Here is a 13,642-nt window from a genome sequence, read left to right on the forward strand (position 1 = left end):
TGCATAGATAGAAAACAGCTTATATGGTATGGGCATGTTCAAAGAATTCCAGAAGAAAGACTACCAAAGAAAGTCGCAAAATGGATACCACCGGAAAACAGGAAACGAGGAAGACCAAAGAAATCGTGGATGGAAGGAGTTCAGAGATCAATGAGCGAACGAGGATTGACAGAGGACGATTGTAATGATAGGACGCGATGGCAATTTGGCATCAGACAATGTCGCAGGACATTCTAACCTGAATCTATATATATAAAATATTTGTTGTCGAGATAATCCAAAACAGTCGTATATTAGTGGAAAAGGGTATACATAGCATTCTATGTAATAATACAGTTTAGGTTTAAAATATTAATAGAATAGGATATTTTGCCTGTGGTCAAGTTGTCTGTGGTATGAATACAATTTTGACACTGAATGTTGAATGTTAGTGAGTGAAAATGATTAAATCAATGATTGTAAAAGAATACCTATGAAATTATTAATGAACGTTACAAAATACCTGTATGATGCATGTGCTTGTTTAAGCACAAGACACAGTCATACAGATAAAAAACAATATGTGATAAATATGAAGAAATCATTTGGGAAAAATTGACCAAATTTCTTGTTTTGAATTATATTTTCAATGGAATGGCCTACATAAAAGACAAGAAGAGAACTTACCTACAAAGTAGTATCCAATACAGCCAGTTACCAATCCACCTATTAAAAGGTTTTTTACTTTAAATGTAGAGCTATCGTCTTTATGAAAATTGTGTTTTTGACTACCTATTGTAGAATAACAGAAGTATTGATATGCTGTCCGACATATATTTGTTCTTGAAAACGTCCTGGAAAACATGTTTCTTTTAGTTTTGTTATACTTATAAAAAATATATCTACACAACCAAAAATCACTATCTATAAAGGCTTAAAACATTTTGCATGTTTACAGTTTGTATAACATAAATGTACAATAAAACTCAATTTAGATTAACAAGATAATCATTTAAAACTTTCTTTTTAAATACATTTTCCAAACATGGATAAGGCCGATAAGGATAAGTTTGGTTATAAAATTGTGATGAAATATGGTAAATGTATTGGATAAAAGGCAGTTGTTGAACTTTAAAAATTGGTAGCCTTACTCTTATCATATTTATATTTATATGACGAAGAATCCAAAAAAAATCTAAAAATAGATTTTAATATTGGGTAATATATTATCATTATAATTTAAATATTTATGTTTGGCGCCCGGTAAATGACAATTATCAGGTGGTTCAAGCAGAGACATGTAAAGAGAATAGACTTGGCTAGGGATATGCGATATACCACTCAATAGGGCTTTTCATTCACAGTCATTTGTTTCGAGCTTCTGTCATGTGTTATCTAATATTAATATATCTACGTCATATGTTAATTGGTATTCCCAATGATACAAACCAAAGACGTATGACGTAGCTAAATTAATATTATGTGACACATGACAGAAGCTCGAAACAAATGACAGTCGATGAAAAGCCCTATTAACGTCGATCTATCTTTGTCTGTCGTGCGAGTGTGAGCGTATCTACCAAGAGGTGGGAGTAACGGAACGACATAAACACAGAGGCAGCAGCCATCATTATGCTAGAGAGAGAAATTTAAGCGCCGGTAGAGAGAGATAGATAGACCACCGACCCGAACTGCTCCGCGTTACGCTATTTTTCGGAGTTGGCCAAATCTATGTGTATAAGATCTTTGGGTTCAAGGGTGGTTCATGTTATCATGAGGTTTGTTCCAACGCTGTGTCTAGGTACACGCTAACGTGTACGCAATTAAAAAAGTTAGGTACACGCTTAAACGTCATCAAGTCAGTGACGTCATTATTTAGCGTGTACTATGACTGGGTTTTTTGGTACACGCTAATTTGAGCCGCGTGTATGCTGTGTAAGTAGTATCTGTAAGTATCGCGAGTGTCAGAGTGTGGTTAGAATTTGTCTAATCGCGTTATGTTTACACTTTAATATTGATTTGTAAAGAGTTTCCTTATTTTTTACTTGTTTAGTGTTTTTTTTGGAGTGTGGACAATTATTTAGTTCTTTTAATGAGTTTAACAAGATTCTAAAACAGTATGAAAAAGATAAGAGACAAAAATTCGTGATTAACGGTAGCAGAAGTAATAAGATAAAATATACGGGGCGATTGATTAGTGTGATAAAGCTCAGTAGATCCAATAAAAGTTAGTATCAAAAATTTTAGCAAACTTTGAGCTTCATATTAAAAAATTACTAAAATTAGTTAGAATGTTACAGGGCGTTCGATAATATACTGGCGGACCAAACTTATGTTTTTTAAATGGAACACCCTATATTTTATTTTATGTTCGAAATCTTCTTAACTTCCATATCACAAAAATATAAAGGTTTATTATGTTATACAGGGTATTTACAAAGTTATAACAAATTTTCTATGAAAATCGTAATAGTTCAACTCCCTGCATATAGTCCTGTCGCCAGGGGGGAGGGGGGGGGGTACAACGGCCTCCTTTATTCAGATGGACTTACCCAAATTTTTTTTGGATTTCAACAAAACAGTTGAAATCCGGATAAGTTGTAACAGTTGTTGTAACAGTTGATCCGGATGTCGATTAGATTGTTATAAACGAAGAAGTTGAGGAATTACATAACAGCGATTTCTCGCAAAACAAAACATTTTTTTTGTATTTTTTGGGCCATTCTAACCAAAAAATGTTCCCACAATTTTTTTCGTAGGATACATAGTTTTCGAGATAAACGCGGTTAAACTTTCAAAAAATCGAAAAATTGGAATTTTTGAACCCGAATTACTTTTGAATAAAAAATAAAATAGCAATTCTGCTTACCGCATTTGAAAGTTTAAGTCAAATTATATATGTTTTGAATATCTGCATCGCTAAAAATTTATTTTTTTATTGTTAAAAAAAGCTATAAACACATACTGTTTCCTGTGCCTAATACATGCGTTTTAACGCATGCTACGTAGAAATAGACTCGCTTGCACTTGTATGTACCTACTCTACCTACTCGTTCGATTTTAAATGAGAATAAATCATTGAAAACATCACTCAAGCACTAGGTGTTTATAGCTTTCTTTAACAATAAAATAATAAATTTTTAGCAATGCAAATAATTAAAACCGATACAATTTGACTTGAACTTTCAAATGTGGTAAGCAGAATTGCTATTTTATTTTTTAATCAAAAGATATTCGGGTTCAAAAATTGCAATTTTTCGATTTTTTCAAAGTTTAACCGCGTTTATCTCGAAAACTATGTATCCTACGAAAAAAATTGTAGGAACATTTTTAAGTTAGAATGGCCCAAAAAATACAAAAAAAAGTTTTGTTTTGCGAGAATTCGCTGTTATGTAATTTCTCAACTTCTTTGTTTATAACAATCTAATCGACATCCGGATCAACTGTTACCCAAAAAATTCGTGTACTGCGGGCCAAAATACATAAAAAAACTTGGGTAAGTCCATCTGAATATAGGAGGCCGTTGTACCCCCCTGGCGACAGGACTAATAAATAAAAATAAACACCAATATAAACTGGTATAATTAACTTACGTATAAAAATTATTTTAGCAGTATTTTGTATCTATCATGTTAACTAATATTTATTTTGCTAACCTGAATATATACTTTTATATGCATATTGTTTTATTACAATTAAGTTTGAAACATCTGAATAGTTTTGAACATCCCTTCCCCTTCCCTTAATAAAAATATTTTCTATCAAACAAACAACAAACACTAAAAATATCAAAATAGCGTGTACCAAAATATAAAGTCACCGCGCACGCTAAATAATGACATCACTGGCTTGATGAATTTTAATTCGCGTGTACCTAACTTTTTTATTTGCGTACACGCTAGCGTGTACCTAGACACAGCGTTGTTCCAACACGACGAAGAACCGTCAGATTACCGTTTCGTTACTAGATAATTAACGTTCTATGGGTTCCATGGGAATGAAATAATACGTTCCATGGTACTGCGCAGGACGGTGATCGTCGTGGACCATCCAAAAGTTCATGTTGGAACAGGTTGGAACAAAGCTACAGTATTTCTCATGATCATTTTTCAAGCGTCATAAAGTTAGCGAAACGGTTTTTTCAAAGTCCTTATTTTGACTGCTGCCATAGATCAAATAATTGCACCTCGTTTGCGGATAATTGAACCATTCAAAATTTCATTTGCGGAATTTCCGTTTTCGAGATATAAGCAAATCAAAAGTGGAGATTTCGGCGCAGCGCTAAAAATAAATGTCGATTTTCAGGGTATAAAATGCCGTAAAGTCACTAAATGACCATATCACCTAATTGCACCTCGTTTGCGAATTATGAATAAACTGGTTTTACTTGAAAATTGTGAAAATTGAAAATGTTATAAAGGAAAAACGATATTAATGTTGGTTGCCTATACTATAGGGGCAAAGGAATGCCAGAATAATTTTCACTTTTGGTAAACCTAAACTGTAAGGCTAAAAGTAGTATGTACCATAATCAAAATAACTAACTCCTCCTGACTTAAAGGTAATCCCTCCATTCGAAATTTCATTTGCGGATTTTCTGTTTTCGAGATATAACCAAATAAAAAGTCGAGGTTTTTTCTGGGTATAAAAAGCCGTAAAATTGCTAAATAACCATATCACCTAATTGCTCCTCGTTTGCGGATTATAAATAAACTGGCTTTAATTGAAAATAATGAAAATTGAAAATTTTATAAAGAAAAACGATATTAACGTCGGTTGTGGTTGCCTACACTGTAGGGGCAATGCAAAGGAATTATTATTCATAAGGTTTGTTCCAATACGACAGAGAACCGTCACGAAACGGTAACGCTCCTGCGCAGTAAAGAAAATCCGTTCCAACAAAAATATGATCGTCATCGGATCGTCCTTCCCACTGTTCCAACAAGAATTGTGATCTTTCGGTGACGGTTTCGTGATGATCATTTCAGTAATCGGGCAAATGCATAATGTGCTGGTTGGACTGACTTGAGCACTAGGATTTAATTCTTTTAAATTTTTTGAGCCTTTGATCGACTAAAAGCACACAAGCTGTCACCAACAAAAATGACAAATATATGATTACCGTCATGGGACGATAACTGGGCGATACAATTACGAACATGCGCACAACAAACGGTACAAGTAGTTTCGTGACGGTTTCTGGGCCGTCCAAAGTTCATGTTGGAACAAACCTATAGTAGTGATGTTGATTATAGTTACTTTCGAGGATTCGTTACAAATCGTTACTTTTGTATAAAGTAATCATTTACAGTTACAGTATTCGTTACTTTGGATTACTATGATTACTTTTGTATTTGAGTACCGGTAATCATATCGAGAATCGTATTTCTCAGTAGGTAGATATTTTGTATAGATATTTCGATATAACAACGACCTTCACCGATCTGTTTAAGGGATAAATCGTTACTTTTGTATAAAGTAATCATTTACAGTATTCGTTACTTTGATTACTATATGATTACTTTTGTTACTTTTGTATTCGAGTACCGATAATCATATCGAGAATCGTATTTCTCAGTAGGAAGGTATTTTGTATAGGTATTCTGTCACACCCTTAAAACGCTTCATACCGATAACGATATTCTATAACACTCGTAAAATACCGGTCCCGTCTGTTACTCGCTAGGATACGATTGGTGTTTTTTTTATAGAAAGTAATCAAGTGTACTGGTTGTAGATACAATAGCCGTTACCCGCTCTGATACGATTGGTACAAAGTAACGAAGTAATCAGAGTAATCAAAGTAACGATTTGCCTCTCTGTATAGTAATCGGTACTTTCGGTATTCATAAGTAACGAGTACTTTGTAACGAATAGTTACTTTTTCAACAACACTATACACCATGGCCAGAATAATTTTCACTTTTAACTTAACACATTTAATTTCTCCTGGTTTGAGGATTATGAATTAACCTGGTTTTAACTTAACTAAAAATCCGCTGTGTCTAGGTATACGCTAACGTGTACACAAATAAAAAAGTTACTGTCTATTCGGTAGGCTTACACCGGTCACGGATTAAGAAAGAAATGAACAAATTGACTGGTCCGCTGTAGTTTGACTATTTACACATTGGCGCAGTCATTTTTTATTTGAGGGGGTGTTCTTATATAAATCAAATAATTTAAAATTTTAGGTTTTTGTATAGCCTCACAAGCCTAAACGATATAATTTCATGATTCTTTACAACAGTTCATTACCCGTAGCAAAAAATCAATATACCTAATTTTAATTGTTGCATGAATATCCATATAATAAGAATAAAACAAATTCTAACTTATAAAAGGTAGAAGGCTAAACGTTGCTGTATTGTTGATGTTTTAATTTAATCTCTAAAATGGTTTTATATAAAGTCACAATCAATTTCAGTGATATATTAAAGCGGCCGCAATGCAGCCTATAGTCAATAAGTTTTCTTTGTTAGTTATGTATATTTAATAGTTTTTATGTATAATGGGGTATTTTTCCCGTAAATAAAAATTATTAAAAACAATATTATAATATGTATGTAACTACAATATCTACAAATAGTTTCAATTTTAAACAAATCATACTTACTAAAATGATCACGCCTTGAAAAGAATCCGGAAATCCTACAGCAGGGCATTATATAAACATCAAATATTCAAGTAAACTCCTAAATATTATTAAGTCAATATACGTACCAATTTTTTTTACTAAAATGATTAGTCTTTATTGTTCACACTATCATCTTCATCGCTGGGGTCACCGTTAATTGTTATTATGATTGGGTTTATTTCGTTAATTTTATTTTCACGAATCCACCAATTCTTAATTAATTTTTTGCACTTGGATATACAGTTCCGCCATACTTCTGTTTTCTGTTTTCAAGTTTCCGAAACCGCTTCGTCAGTATAACCACTAGGACCAATATGGTTGTCGTAATATTGTTTTGCTGTTCCCCATATATTTTCGATGGGATTAAACTGGTAGTGGTGTGGTGGAAGATGTAAAACTTGATGCCCGTAACTTTCAATAACTTGAACCACCAGAAAGATTTTTGGTTTCGCATGTTCTTTTGCCAAACGTAACAACTCAGACTTTAATATAAGCTGTGGAATAGATATGGGTTCATTTGTTAGCCATTCTTTAATTTTATCTACATTCCACGAATTTGCTGGACTTTTGTTTAGTATTTCTGAATGGTAAGGCTCATTGTATAAAATAATTACGCTGGGCTCACTTAATCCGGTGTTGAAACTTTATTATATAATCCAAATTCTAATCTTTGCTTTATTACGCCCCTAAAATTATGTCACATTTAATACACGATTTTGGCCTTCTTAAAAAATCTATCCCAAAAAATGAGTGACAATTCAAAAAATAAAATATTTGTCAATGTTACATATATTTAAAAAACGATAGCTTTTTCAATTATAATAGTTCATAATTAAGTCCAAATTAATATTTGGGACTTTTTTGTACAATATTAATTCTCGATGTGTCTGGCGTAAAAGCTAAACTTAGCTTTAGTAAGTGTAGTCTTTTTAAATAAACCAATTAGGAAAAAGAAGTAATTTATTCTACAACCAAGAGACGGAGAAAACGGTTTGGGAATGCTTTGGTATTAATTCCCAAACCGTTTTCTCCGTCTCTTGGTTGTAGAATAAATTACTTCTTTTTCCTAATTGGTTTATTTAAAAAGACTACACTTACTAAAGCTAAGTTTAGCTTTTACGCCAGACACATCGAGAATTAATATTGTACAAAAAAGTCCCAAATATTAATTTGGACTTAATTATGAACTATTATAATTGAAAAAGCTATCGTTTTTTAAATATATGTAACATTGACAAATATTTTATTTTTTGAATTGTCACTCATTTTTTGGGATAGATTTTTTAAGAAGGCCAAAATCGTGTATTAAATGTGACATAATTTTAGGGGCGTAATAAAGCAAAGATTAGAATTTGGATTATATAATAAAGTTTCAACATTCTCCCCCGCGTTGAAGCATCCCTGCTTCAACTAAATTACACAGTAACAGAAACAGAAAAAACAAAGTGTTAGGAAGAATGTAACAAAACTAGAAATAAGCATGTTGGTTGTTTTAAGATTGAGTTTGATTTGGTAATAAAGAAAGCTTTGAAATGGATCGGATAAACTCTCCGGAAGCCGTACGGAGCTTAACCACACGGACTTTGCCATCCTTACCAGGATATACTTCAATGATGCGCGCCAACGGCCACATCATTGGAGGTACATTATCTTCCTTGAGTAAAACTAGTTTATTTACTTGCAGGTTAGAATATTCTTCAGCCCATTTAGGCCGGTTCTGAAGGCGATTTAAGTAATCAACCGACCAACGTTTCCAAAAAACTTGTTGAATTTTAGAAATCTGCTGGAAGGTGGAAAGTCTATGTTCGTTTAAATGTGAAAGATCCTTTTCAGGATAAGCGGTGAGAGGAGACCCTATCAGAAAGTGTCCCGGTGTAAGGCAGGTTAAATCTGTAGGGTCATTAGAAACTGGACCTAAGGGCCGAGAATTTAGTATTGCCTCGATTTGACAAAGAATAGTGTTAAACTCTTCTGAAGTGAACAAAGCATTACCCACCAATCTCTTGATATGAAATTTTGCGCTTTTGATGGCGGATTCCCAGATTCCACCCCAATGCGGAGATCGAGGTGGAATGAATTTCCACTTGGTCTCATTTTGTGAAAGAAAGTCACAGATAATATTTACATTATTATTAGTTTTAAAAAATTGATACAACTCATGTAGGACATTTTTTGCACCTAAAAAATTGGTGGCGTTGTCACTATAGATCACTGACGGATTTCCTCTTCTTGAGACAAAACGTTTTAAAGCGTTCAGAAAGGAGTCAGTAGACAGTCCAAGAACTAGCTCTATGTGAACTGCCTTGGTGACCATGCAAACAAAAACCGCAATGTATGATTTTATGAGTGGAGATTTACGAAGCCTTGAGGATTTTATTTGAAAGAATCCTCCGAAATCAATTCCAACTTTCTGAAATGGTCTAGAAACATTTACACGATCAGAGGGCAAACTTGCCATAATCTGTTGGCAGACTTGATTATTGAATCGAAAACACATATTGCAATTTCGAATGATTTTTTTTATCTCTCTAAGCCCATTAAGGGGCCAAAAACGTAAACGAATATTACTCAGAACGGTTTGAGCACCAGCATGCCCGAGCCGCCTATGTTCGTACTCTAGTATGAGGGAGGTCGTATGATTATGGGGTGGCAAAAGCAAGGGATGTTGCTGTTGGTAGGGAATGGAGGCGTTACAAAGCCGTCCGCCGATCCTCAGCATTGATAATTCATCGAGAAATGGATTTAAAGATAATAATTGTTTATTTGATAGTTGCTGGTTTGCAGAAAGTTCGGAAATTTCTTTAGAAAAATTGGTTAGCTGAACTTGCCGAACTATAAAATATAGAGCTTGGTCCAATTCTTCAACAGTGAGGGGATCAGATTGTTTGTTTCCTTTTAAACAACTGACAAATCTGAGTACATATGCGATAGTACGACGTAATCGAGAAAAAGAAGAAAAATTTTGAAATAATTGTTCCCAAGGAGGTTTTGAGTTGACGTTTGTGAGTATATTGGAACGAGTTTTTCTGTGCTCTGTAATTAGCTGATCAGCTATTGGGGGTTCATCAGAGAATTCTAAAGAATGATTAAGAAGAAAAGCAGGACCGGACCACCACAACTTGTTGTCCAGAATTTCTTGGGCTGATAAACCGCGTGATAGAATGTCAGCACTGTTTTCAGCTGATTTAACGTATCGCCACTGACAATTTTGCGTCAGTTCTTGAATTTGAGCAACTCTATGCGATACGAACACTGACCATTTACTAGGGTGTGCCCTGCACCAACATAAAGCGACCTGAGAATCGGTCCACAAATTTATTGAGTCATACTCTAATTTATTTTCGAAGACTTGTAGAATTTTGTTTACAAGTTTCGCCAGCAAGAGCATAGCGCAAAGTTCTAACCTTGGAATGGTAATTGATTTAAGTGGGGCGACTCTAGATTTTGAAGATACCAAAGTAGAAGAAATATCATTGTCAGAATAAAGAACTCGAAAATAAATGCAAGCACCATAAGCCTCTATGCTTGCATCAGAAAAGCCATGAATTTCTATTTTGCTAATAGTTTTCGGACGAAAATATTGTCTAGCTATTTTTTGTTGTGAAAGCAAGGGGATATGTTCAATAAAATTGTGCCAATCTTTAAGAATGCAAGCGTCGTTTATTACGGTGTCCCAATGAAACTTTTTGAACCATAATTTTTGCATCAGTATCTTACCTTTTACTATAACAGGATTTATCAAGCCTAACGGATCATAACATTGAGCTAAGATAGAAAGTATTTTTCTTTTGGTAACTGGACCGTGCACGATTTCTTGAGGCACGGAAATACAAAGAGTATCTTCTGCTGTACTCCACTTTAGCCCAAGAACTTTACTTGGGACTTCATCTATGTTTATGTCATAATCAGCTTTTTGATTTTCCGAAATGTCTTTGGAAATATTTTTAAGAAAATAATCACTATTTGAACAATATTTATGCAACTCAAACCCATGCTTATTTAAGATGGTATTTAATTGAGAGTATAAATTGAAAAGTTCGTTGTGATTATATGAACCACAAAGGCCATCGTCCATATAGAATTGATTCAGAATTGCATCAGACGCAAGAGGAAATTCTAAAAAGTTTAGACAAGCAATTTCTTTAAGAACCCTTGTTGCCAAGAACGGGGCTGAATTGGTTCCAAAAACTACAACATCGAGTTGGATACATTTAAAGTCTTCATCAGGGTTTTCTCGCCATAAAATGTTTTGAAGAAAAGTTTGTTCCGGGTTCACGAGGACCTGTCGGAACATTTTTTTAATATCTACCGTGAATACAAAAGGAAAAAGTCTAAATCTACATAGAATGTCATACAATTCTGGCTGGACCTGATATCCCTTTAAACACACGTCGTTTAAGGAATACCCTGAGGAACTTTTGGCGCTGGCGTCCATGACAACGCGCAAACGCGTTGTTAAACTGGATTCTCTAACTACACCTAAGTGCGGAATAAAATATTTATTTTCAGATTTGGCATTTAGCAGAGTTAGAGGTACATAATGAGCATGTTTAAGTTCAATTAATTCATCAATAACTTTTTTATAGTCTTGATAAAAGTTGCAATTAGTTTTAAATTTATTTTCTAAAGAAATGAAACGCTTTCTGGCCATGTAATAATAACTTCCTAACTTTAGATTTTCTGAAGGTGATTTCAGCGGCAAACTTACTTGAAATCTACCATTTTGTAAAATTTTGGTTGTAGAACGGAATAGGTTTTCAGATGCCTCATCAGCTTCTGAAAGATAGAATTTATTGGGAATTTCCTCGATTTTCCAGAATTTTTTCAAACGGCTGTCTAATTGTAATGTGGAAAGAAGTGAATTAGATTCAGTTAAAAATTCTGAACTACTGTCTGTAACAGATATATTGGATACAGTAAAATGATCAGGAACTGTACCAGCTACCACGAAACCTAAGTGAGACTCTTGTAAGACTGGAAGATTTTTGCCAAGTCTGACGAAGTTAGGTAAAACAATATCGTAATAAAGATCCAAACCAATTAGAATGTCAATGTCAGAAGGCTTAAAAATTCGTCGTCTGCTAGAAAGAATTGTTCCGGAATATTTAATTTTTTCACTAGTATTTTTGATTGAGGGAGAGCACAAGTAATCTCGGGTAATACAACTACTGAAAAATGAAAACTTCTTCGACGATCATAATTGGAAAATATGGTTATATCTGACATTTTAGTACAAGTCGAGCCACTCCCTCCTATTCCTGATATATGTACTGACTTGTTATACGTATCTAATTGTAACTTGTTCACAAGCTTCTCTACGATAAATGAATTTTGGGATCCTGTGTCCAAAAGAATTTTCGCTATGCAGAAATTAGCGTTTTTACCAAGTAAGGTTACTTTTGCAGTACCCAGAAGAATATGACTATTTTTTACTGGCTGAACAGAGTGATTCGCTGAATGATTATTTGCGGTAGGGTTATTTTCCGTAGAATTTCTCGAAGGACCTTGAAAATTTGTTATTCCTGAATTTTCCTGTACTGGTTGGGTATCCAAAGAACGGGTTTGAAGATTTGAATTACTATCGAGATGAGAAGATGAATTATTACCATTTTGAACATGAGCAGTATTATCTAAATAAGAACTATTAGATGAGATTAGAGAGCTATGGTTACCTGCGTAGCTATTAGGTTGAGAATTTGAACCATTATTATATAGAGAATGTGAATGACGCTTATTACTAGTCATTGGCGGAGAATGTTGATTTTCGCCGATTTTTATGTGCATTAACGAATTGTGTGACTTGGAGCAAAAAGAACATTTTTTAGAGGATTTACACTCTTTCAAATTGTGTTTACCAAAACAATTTATACATAAATTCTTTGCCCTAATAAATTGCAATTTGGCGGAATGAGATATATCTTTAAACTCAGAGCAAGTGTAAATTTTATGGCCCTCCTTGTTACAGTAGATACAAATTAATTGAAATTGGCGATTTGAAGTTGCCTCATGCATTGTCGAATGAGATGCGAAATTTTTTCTGGTAGTTTTGGGACTAGAAATTTCAACATTTTCCAGAATTACTGCACGTTTTTCTAAGAATTTTAAGAAATGATTTAAAGTAGGTATTTCATCGTGATTCCTCTCAGATTCATATGCCTTAGCCGATTGAAAATCTAACTTCTTTTTTAGAATGAATATAAGTGTTAAGTCAAATAAATTTTCGGAAGTTAAATTCAAATTTTTTAGTGACAAAATATTCTTTTGAATTGTAGTGATTAATTCTCTTAATGTATCTGACTTACATTTAGAAATATTATTACAATCAAAAATTGCTTGCAAATAAGAATTTATTATGGCGAATTTGTTTTCGTATCTCTTCTTTAAAATATTTAACGCGATTACAAAATTTTCATTAATTATCGGTAATGAATCTATAAGTTGAAGGCTTTCACCTTTTAAATAACTCTTCAAGTACACAAGTTTTTGGACATCTGTTAATGTCTCATTTTTCACTATGAGCGCATCGAAGAGCTCGATGAACGATTGAAAGTCTCTAATATGACCTGAGAATTGTGAAATTTTTATATCCGGAAGACGAACTGCTATTGGAGCACTACAAGAACCCTCACTGGATGAACTAGATGTTATCTGAGAAGGTGCAGCTTTTAATTTATTAACACAAGCGGTCAAATCGCTTACAAGTTTGAAATATTGATTTTCTGTAAACTCTCTATCTTTTTCTTCTTTGCCTGTATTTGATGCAAGGAATTCGATTTCATTTTGTGCTTTTTCATAATCATGAAATATTAAATGAAGTCTACTTAATCGCGTCTCGAACTGGGTAACATCTAATTCTACGTCTTTTTTGGCTATAAACCAGTTATACATACGAGTAAGAGAAGACTTAGCAATTTTTCTGTATTTTTTGAACTCATCCATTTTTATTAAAGATATTGGAACACGAAAATGTCTTTGAATCACAGAATTTAATGATTTTAATGTCTTTGAATAACTGATAGCCAAATA

General features: G+C 33.6%; 1 protein-coding gene across 1 annotated transcript in view; it reads right to left on the reverse strand.

The window, feature by feature from the left end:
• The window catches only part of LOC126884299 (sulfite oxidase-like), a 111,674-nt gene extending 110,550 nt beyond the window's left edge, over window positions 1-1,124 (reverse strand). The window contains exon 1 of the mRNA XM_050650239.1: window positions 667-1,124. Within this exon, the coding sequence (XP_050506196.1) occupies window positions 667-844 (178 nt within the window). The 5' untranslated portion in view covers window positions 845-1,124. The remainder of the gene's footprint in view (window positions 1-666) is intronic.
• Between the last annotated feature and the right edge of the window lie 12,518 nt (window positions 1,125-13,642).

This window comes from Diabrotica virgifera, chromosome 5 (genome assembly GCF_917563875.1).
Source record: "Diabrotica virgifera virgifera chromosome 5, PGI_DIABVI_V3a".
In the NCBI taxonomy this organism is placed as follows: Eukaryota; Metazoa; Arthropoda; class Insecta; order Coleoptera; family Chrysomelidae; genus Diabrotica; species Diabrotica virgifera.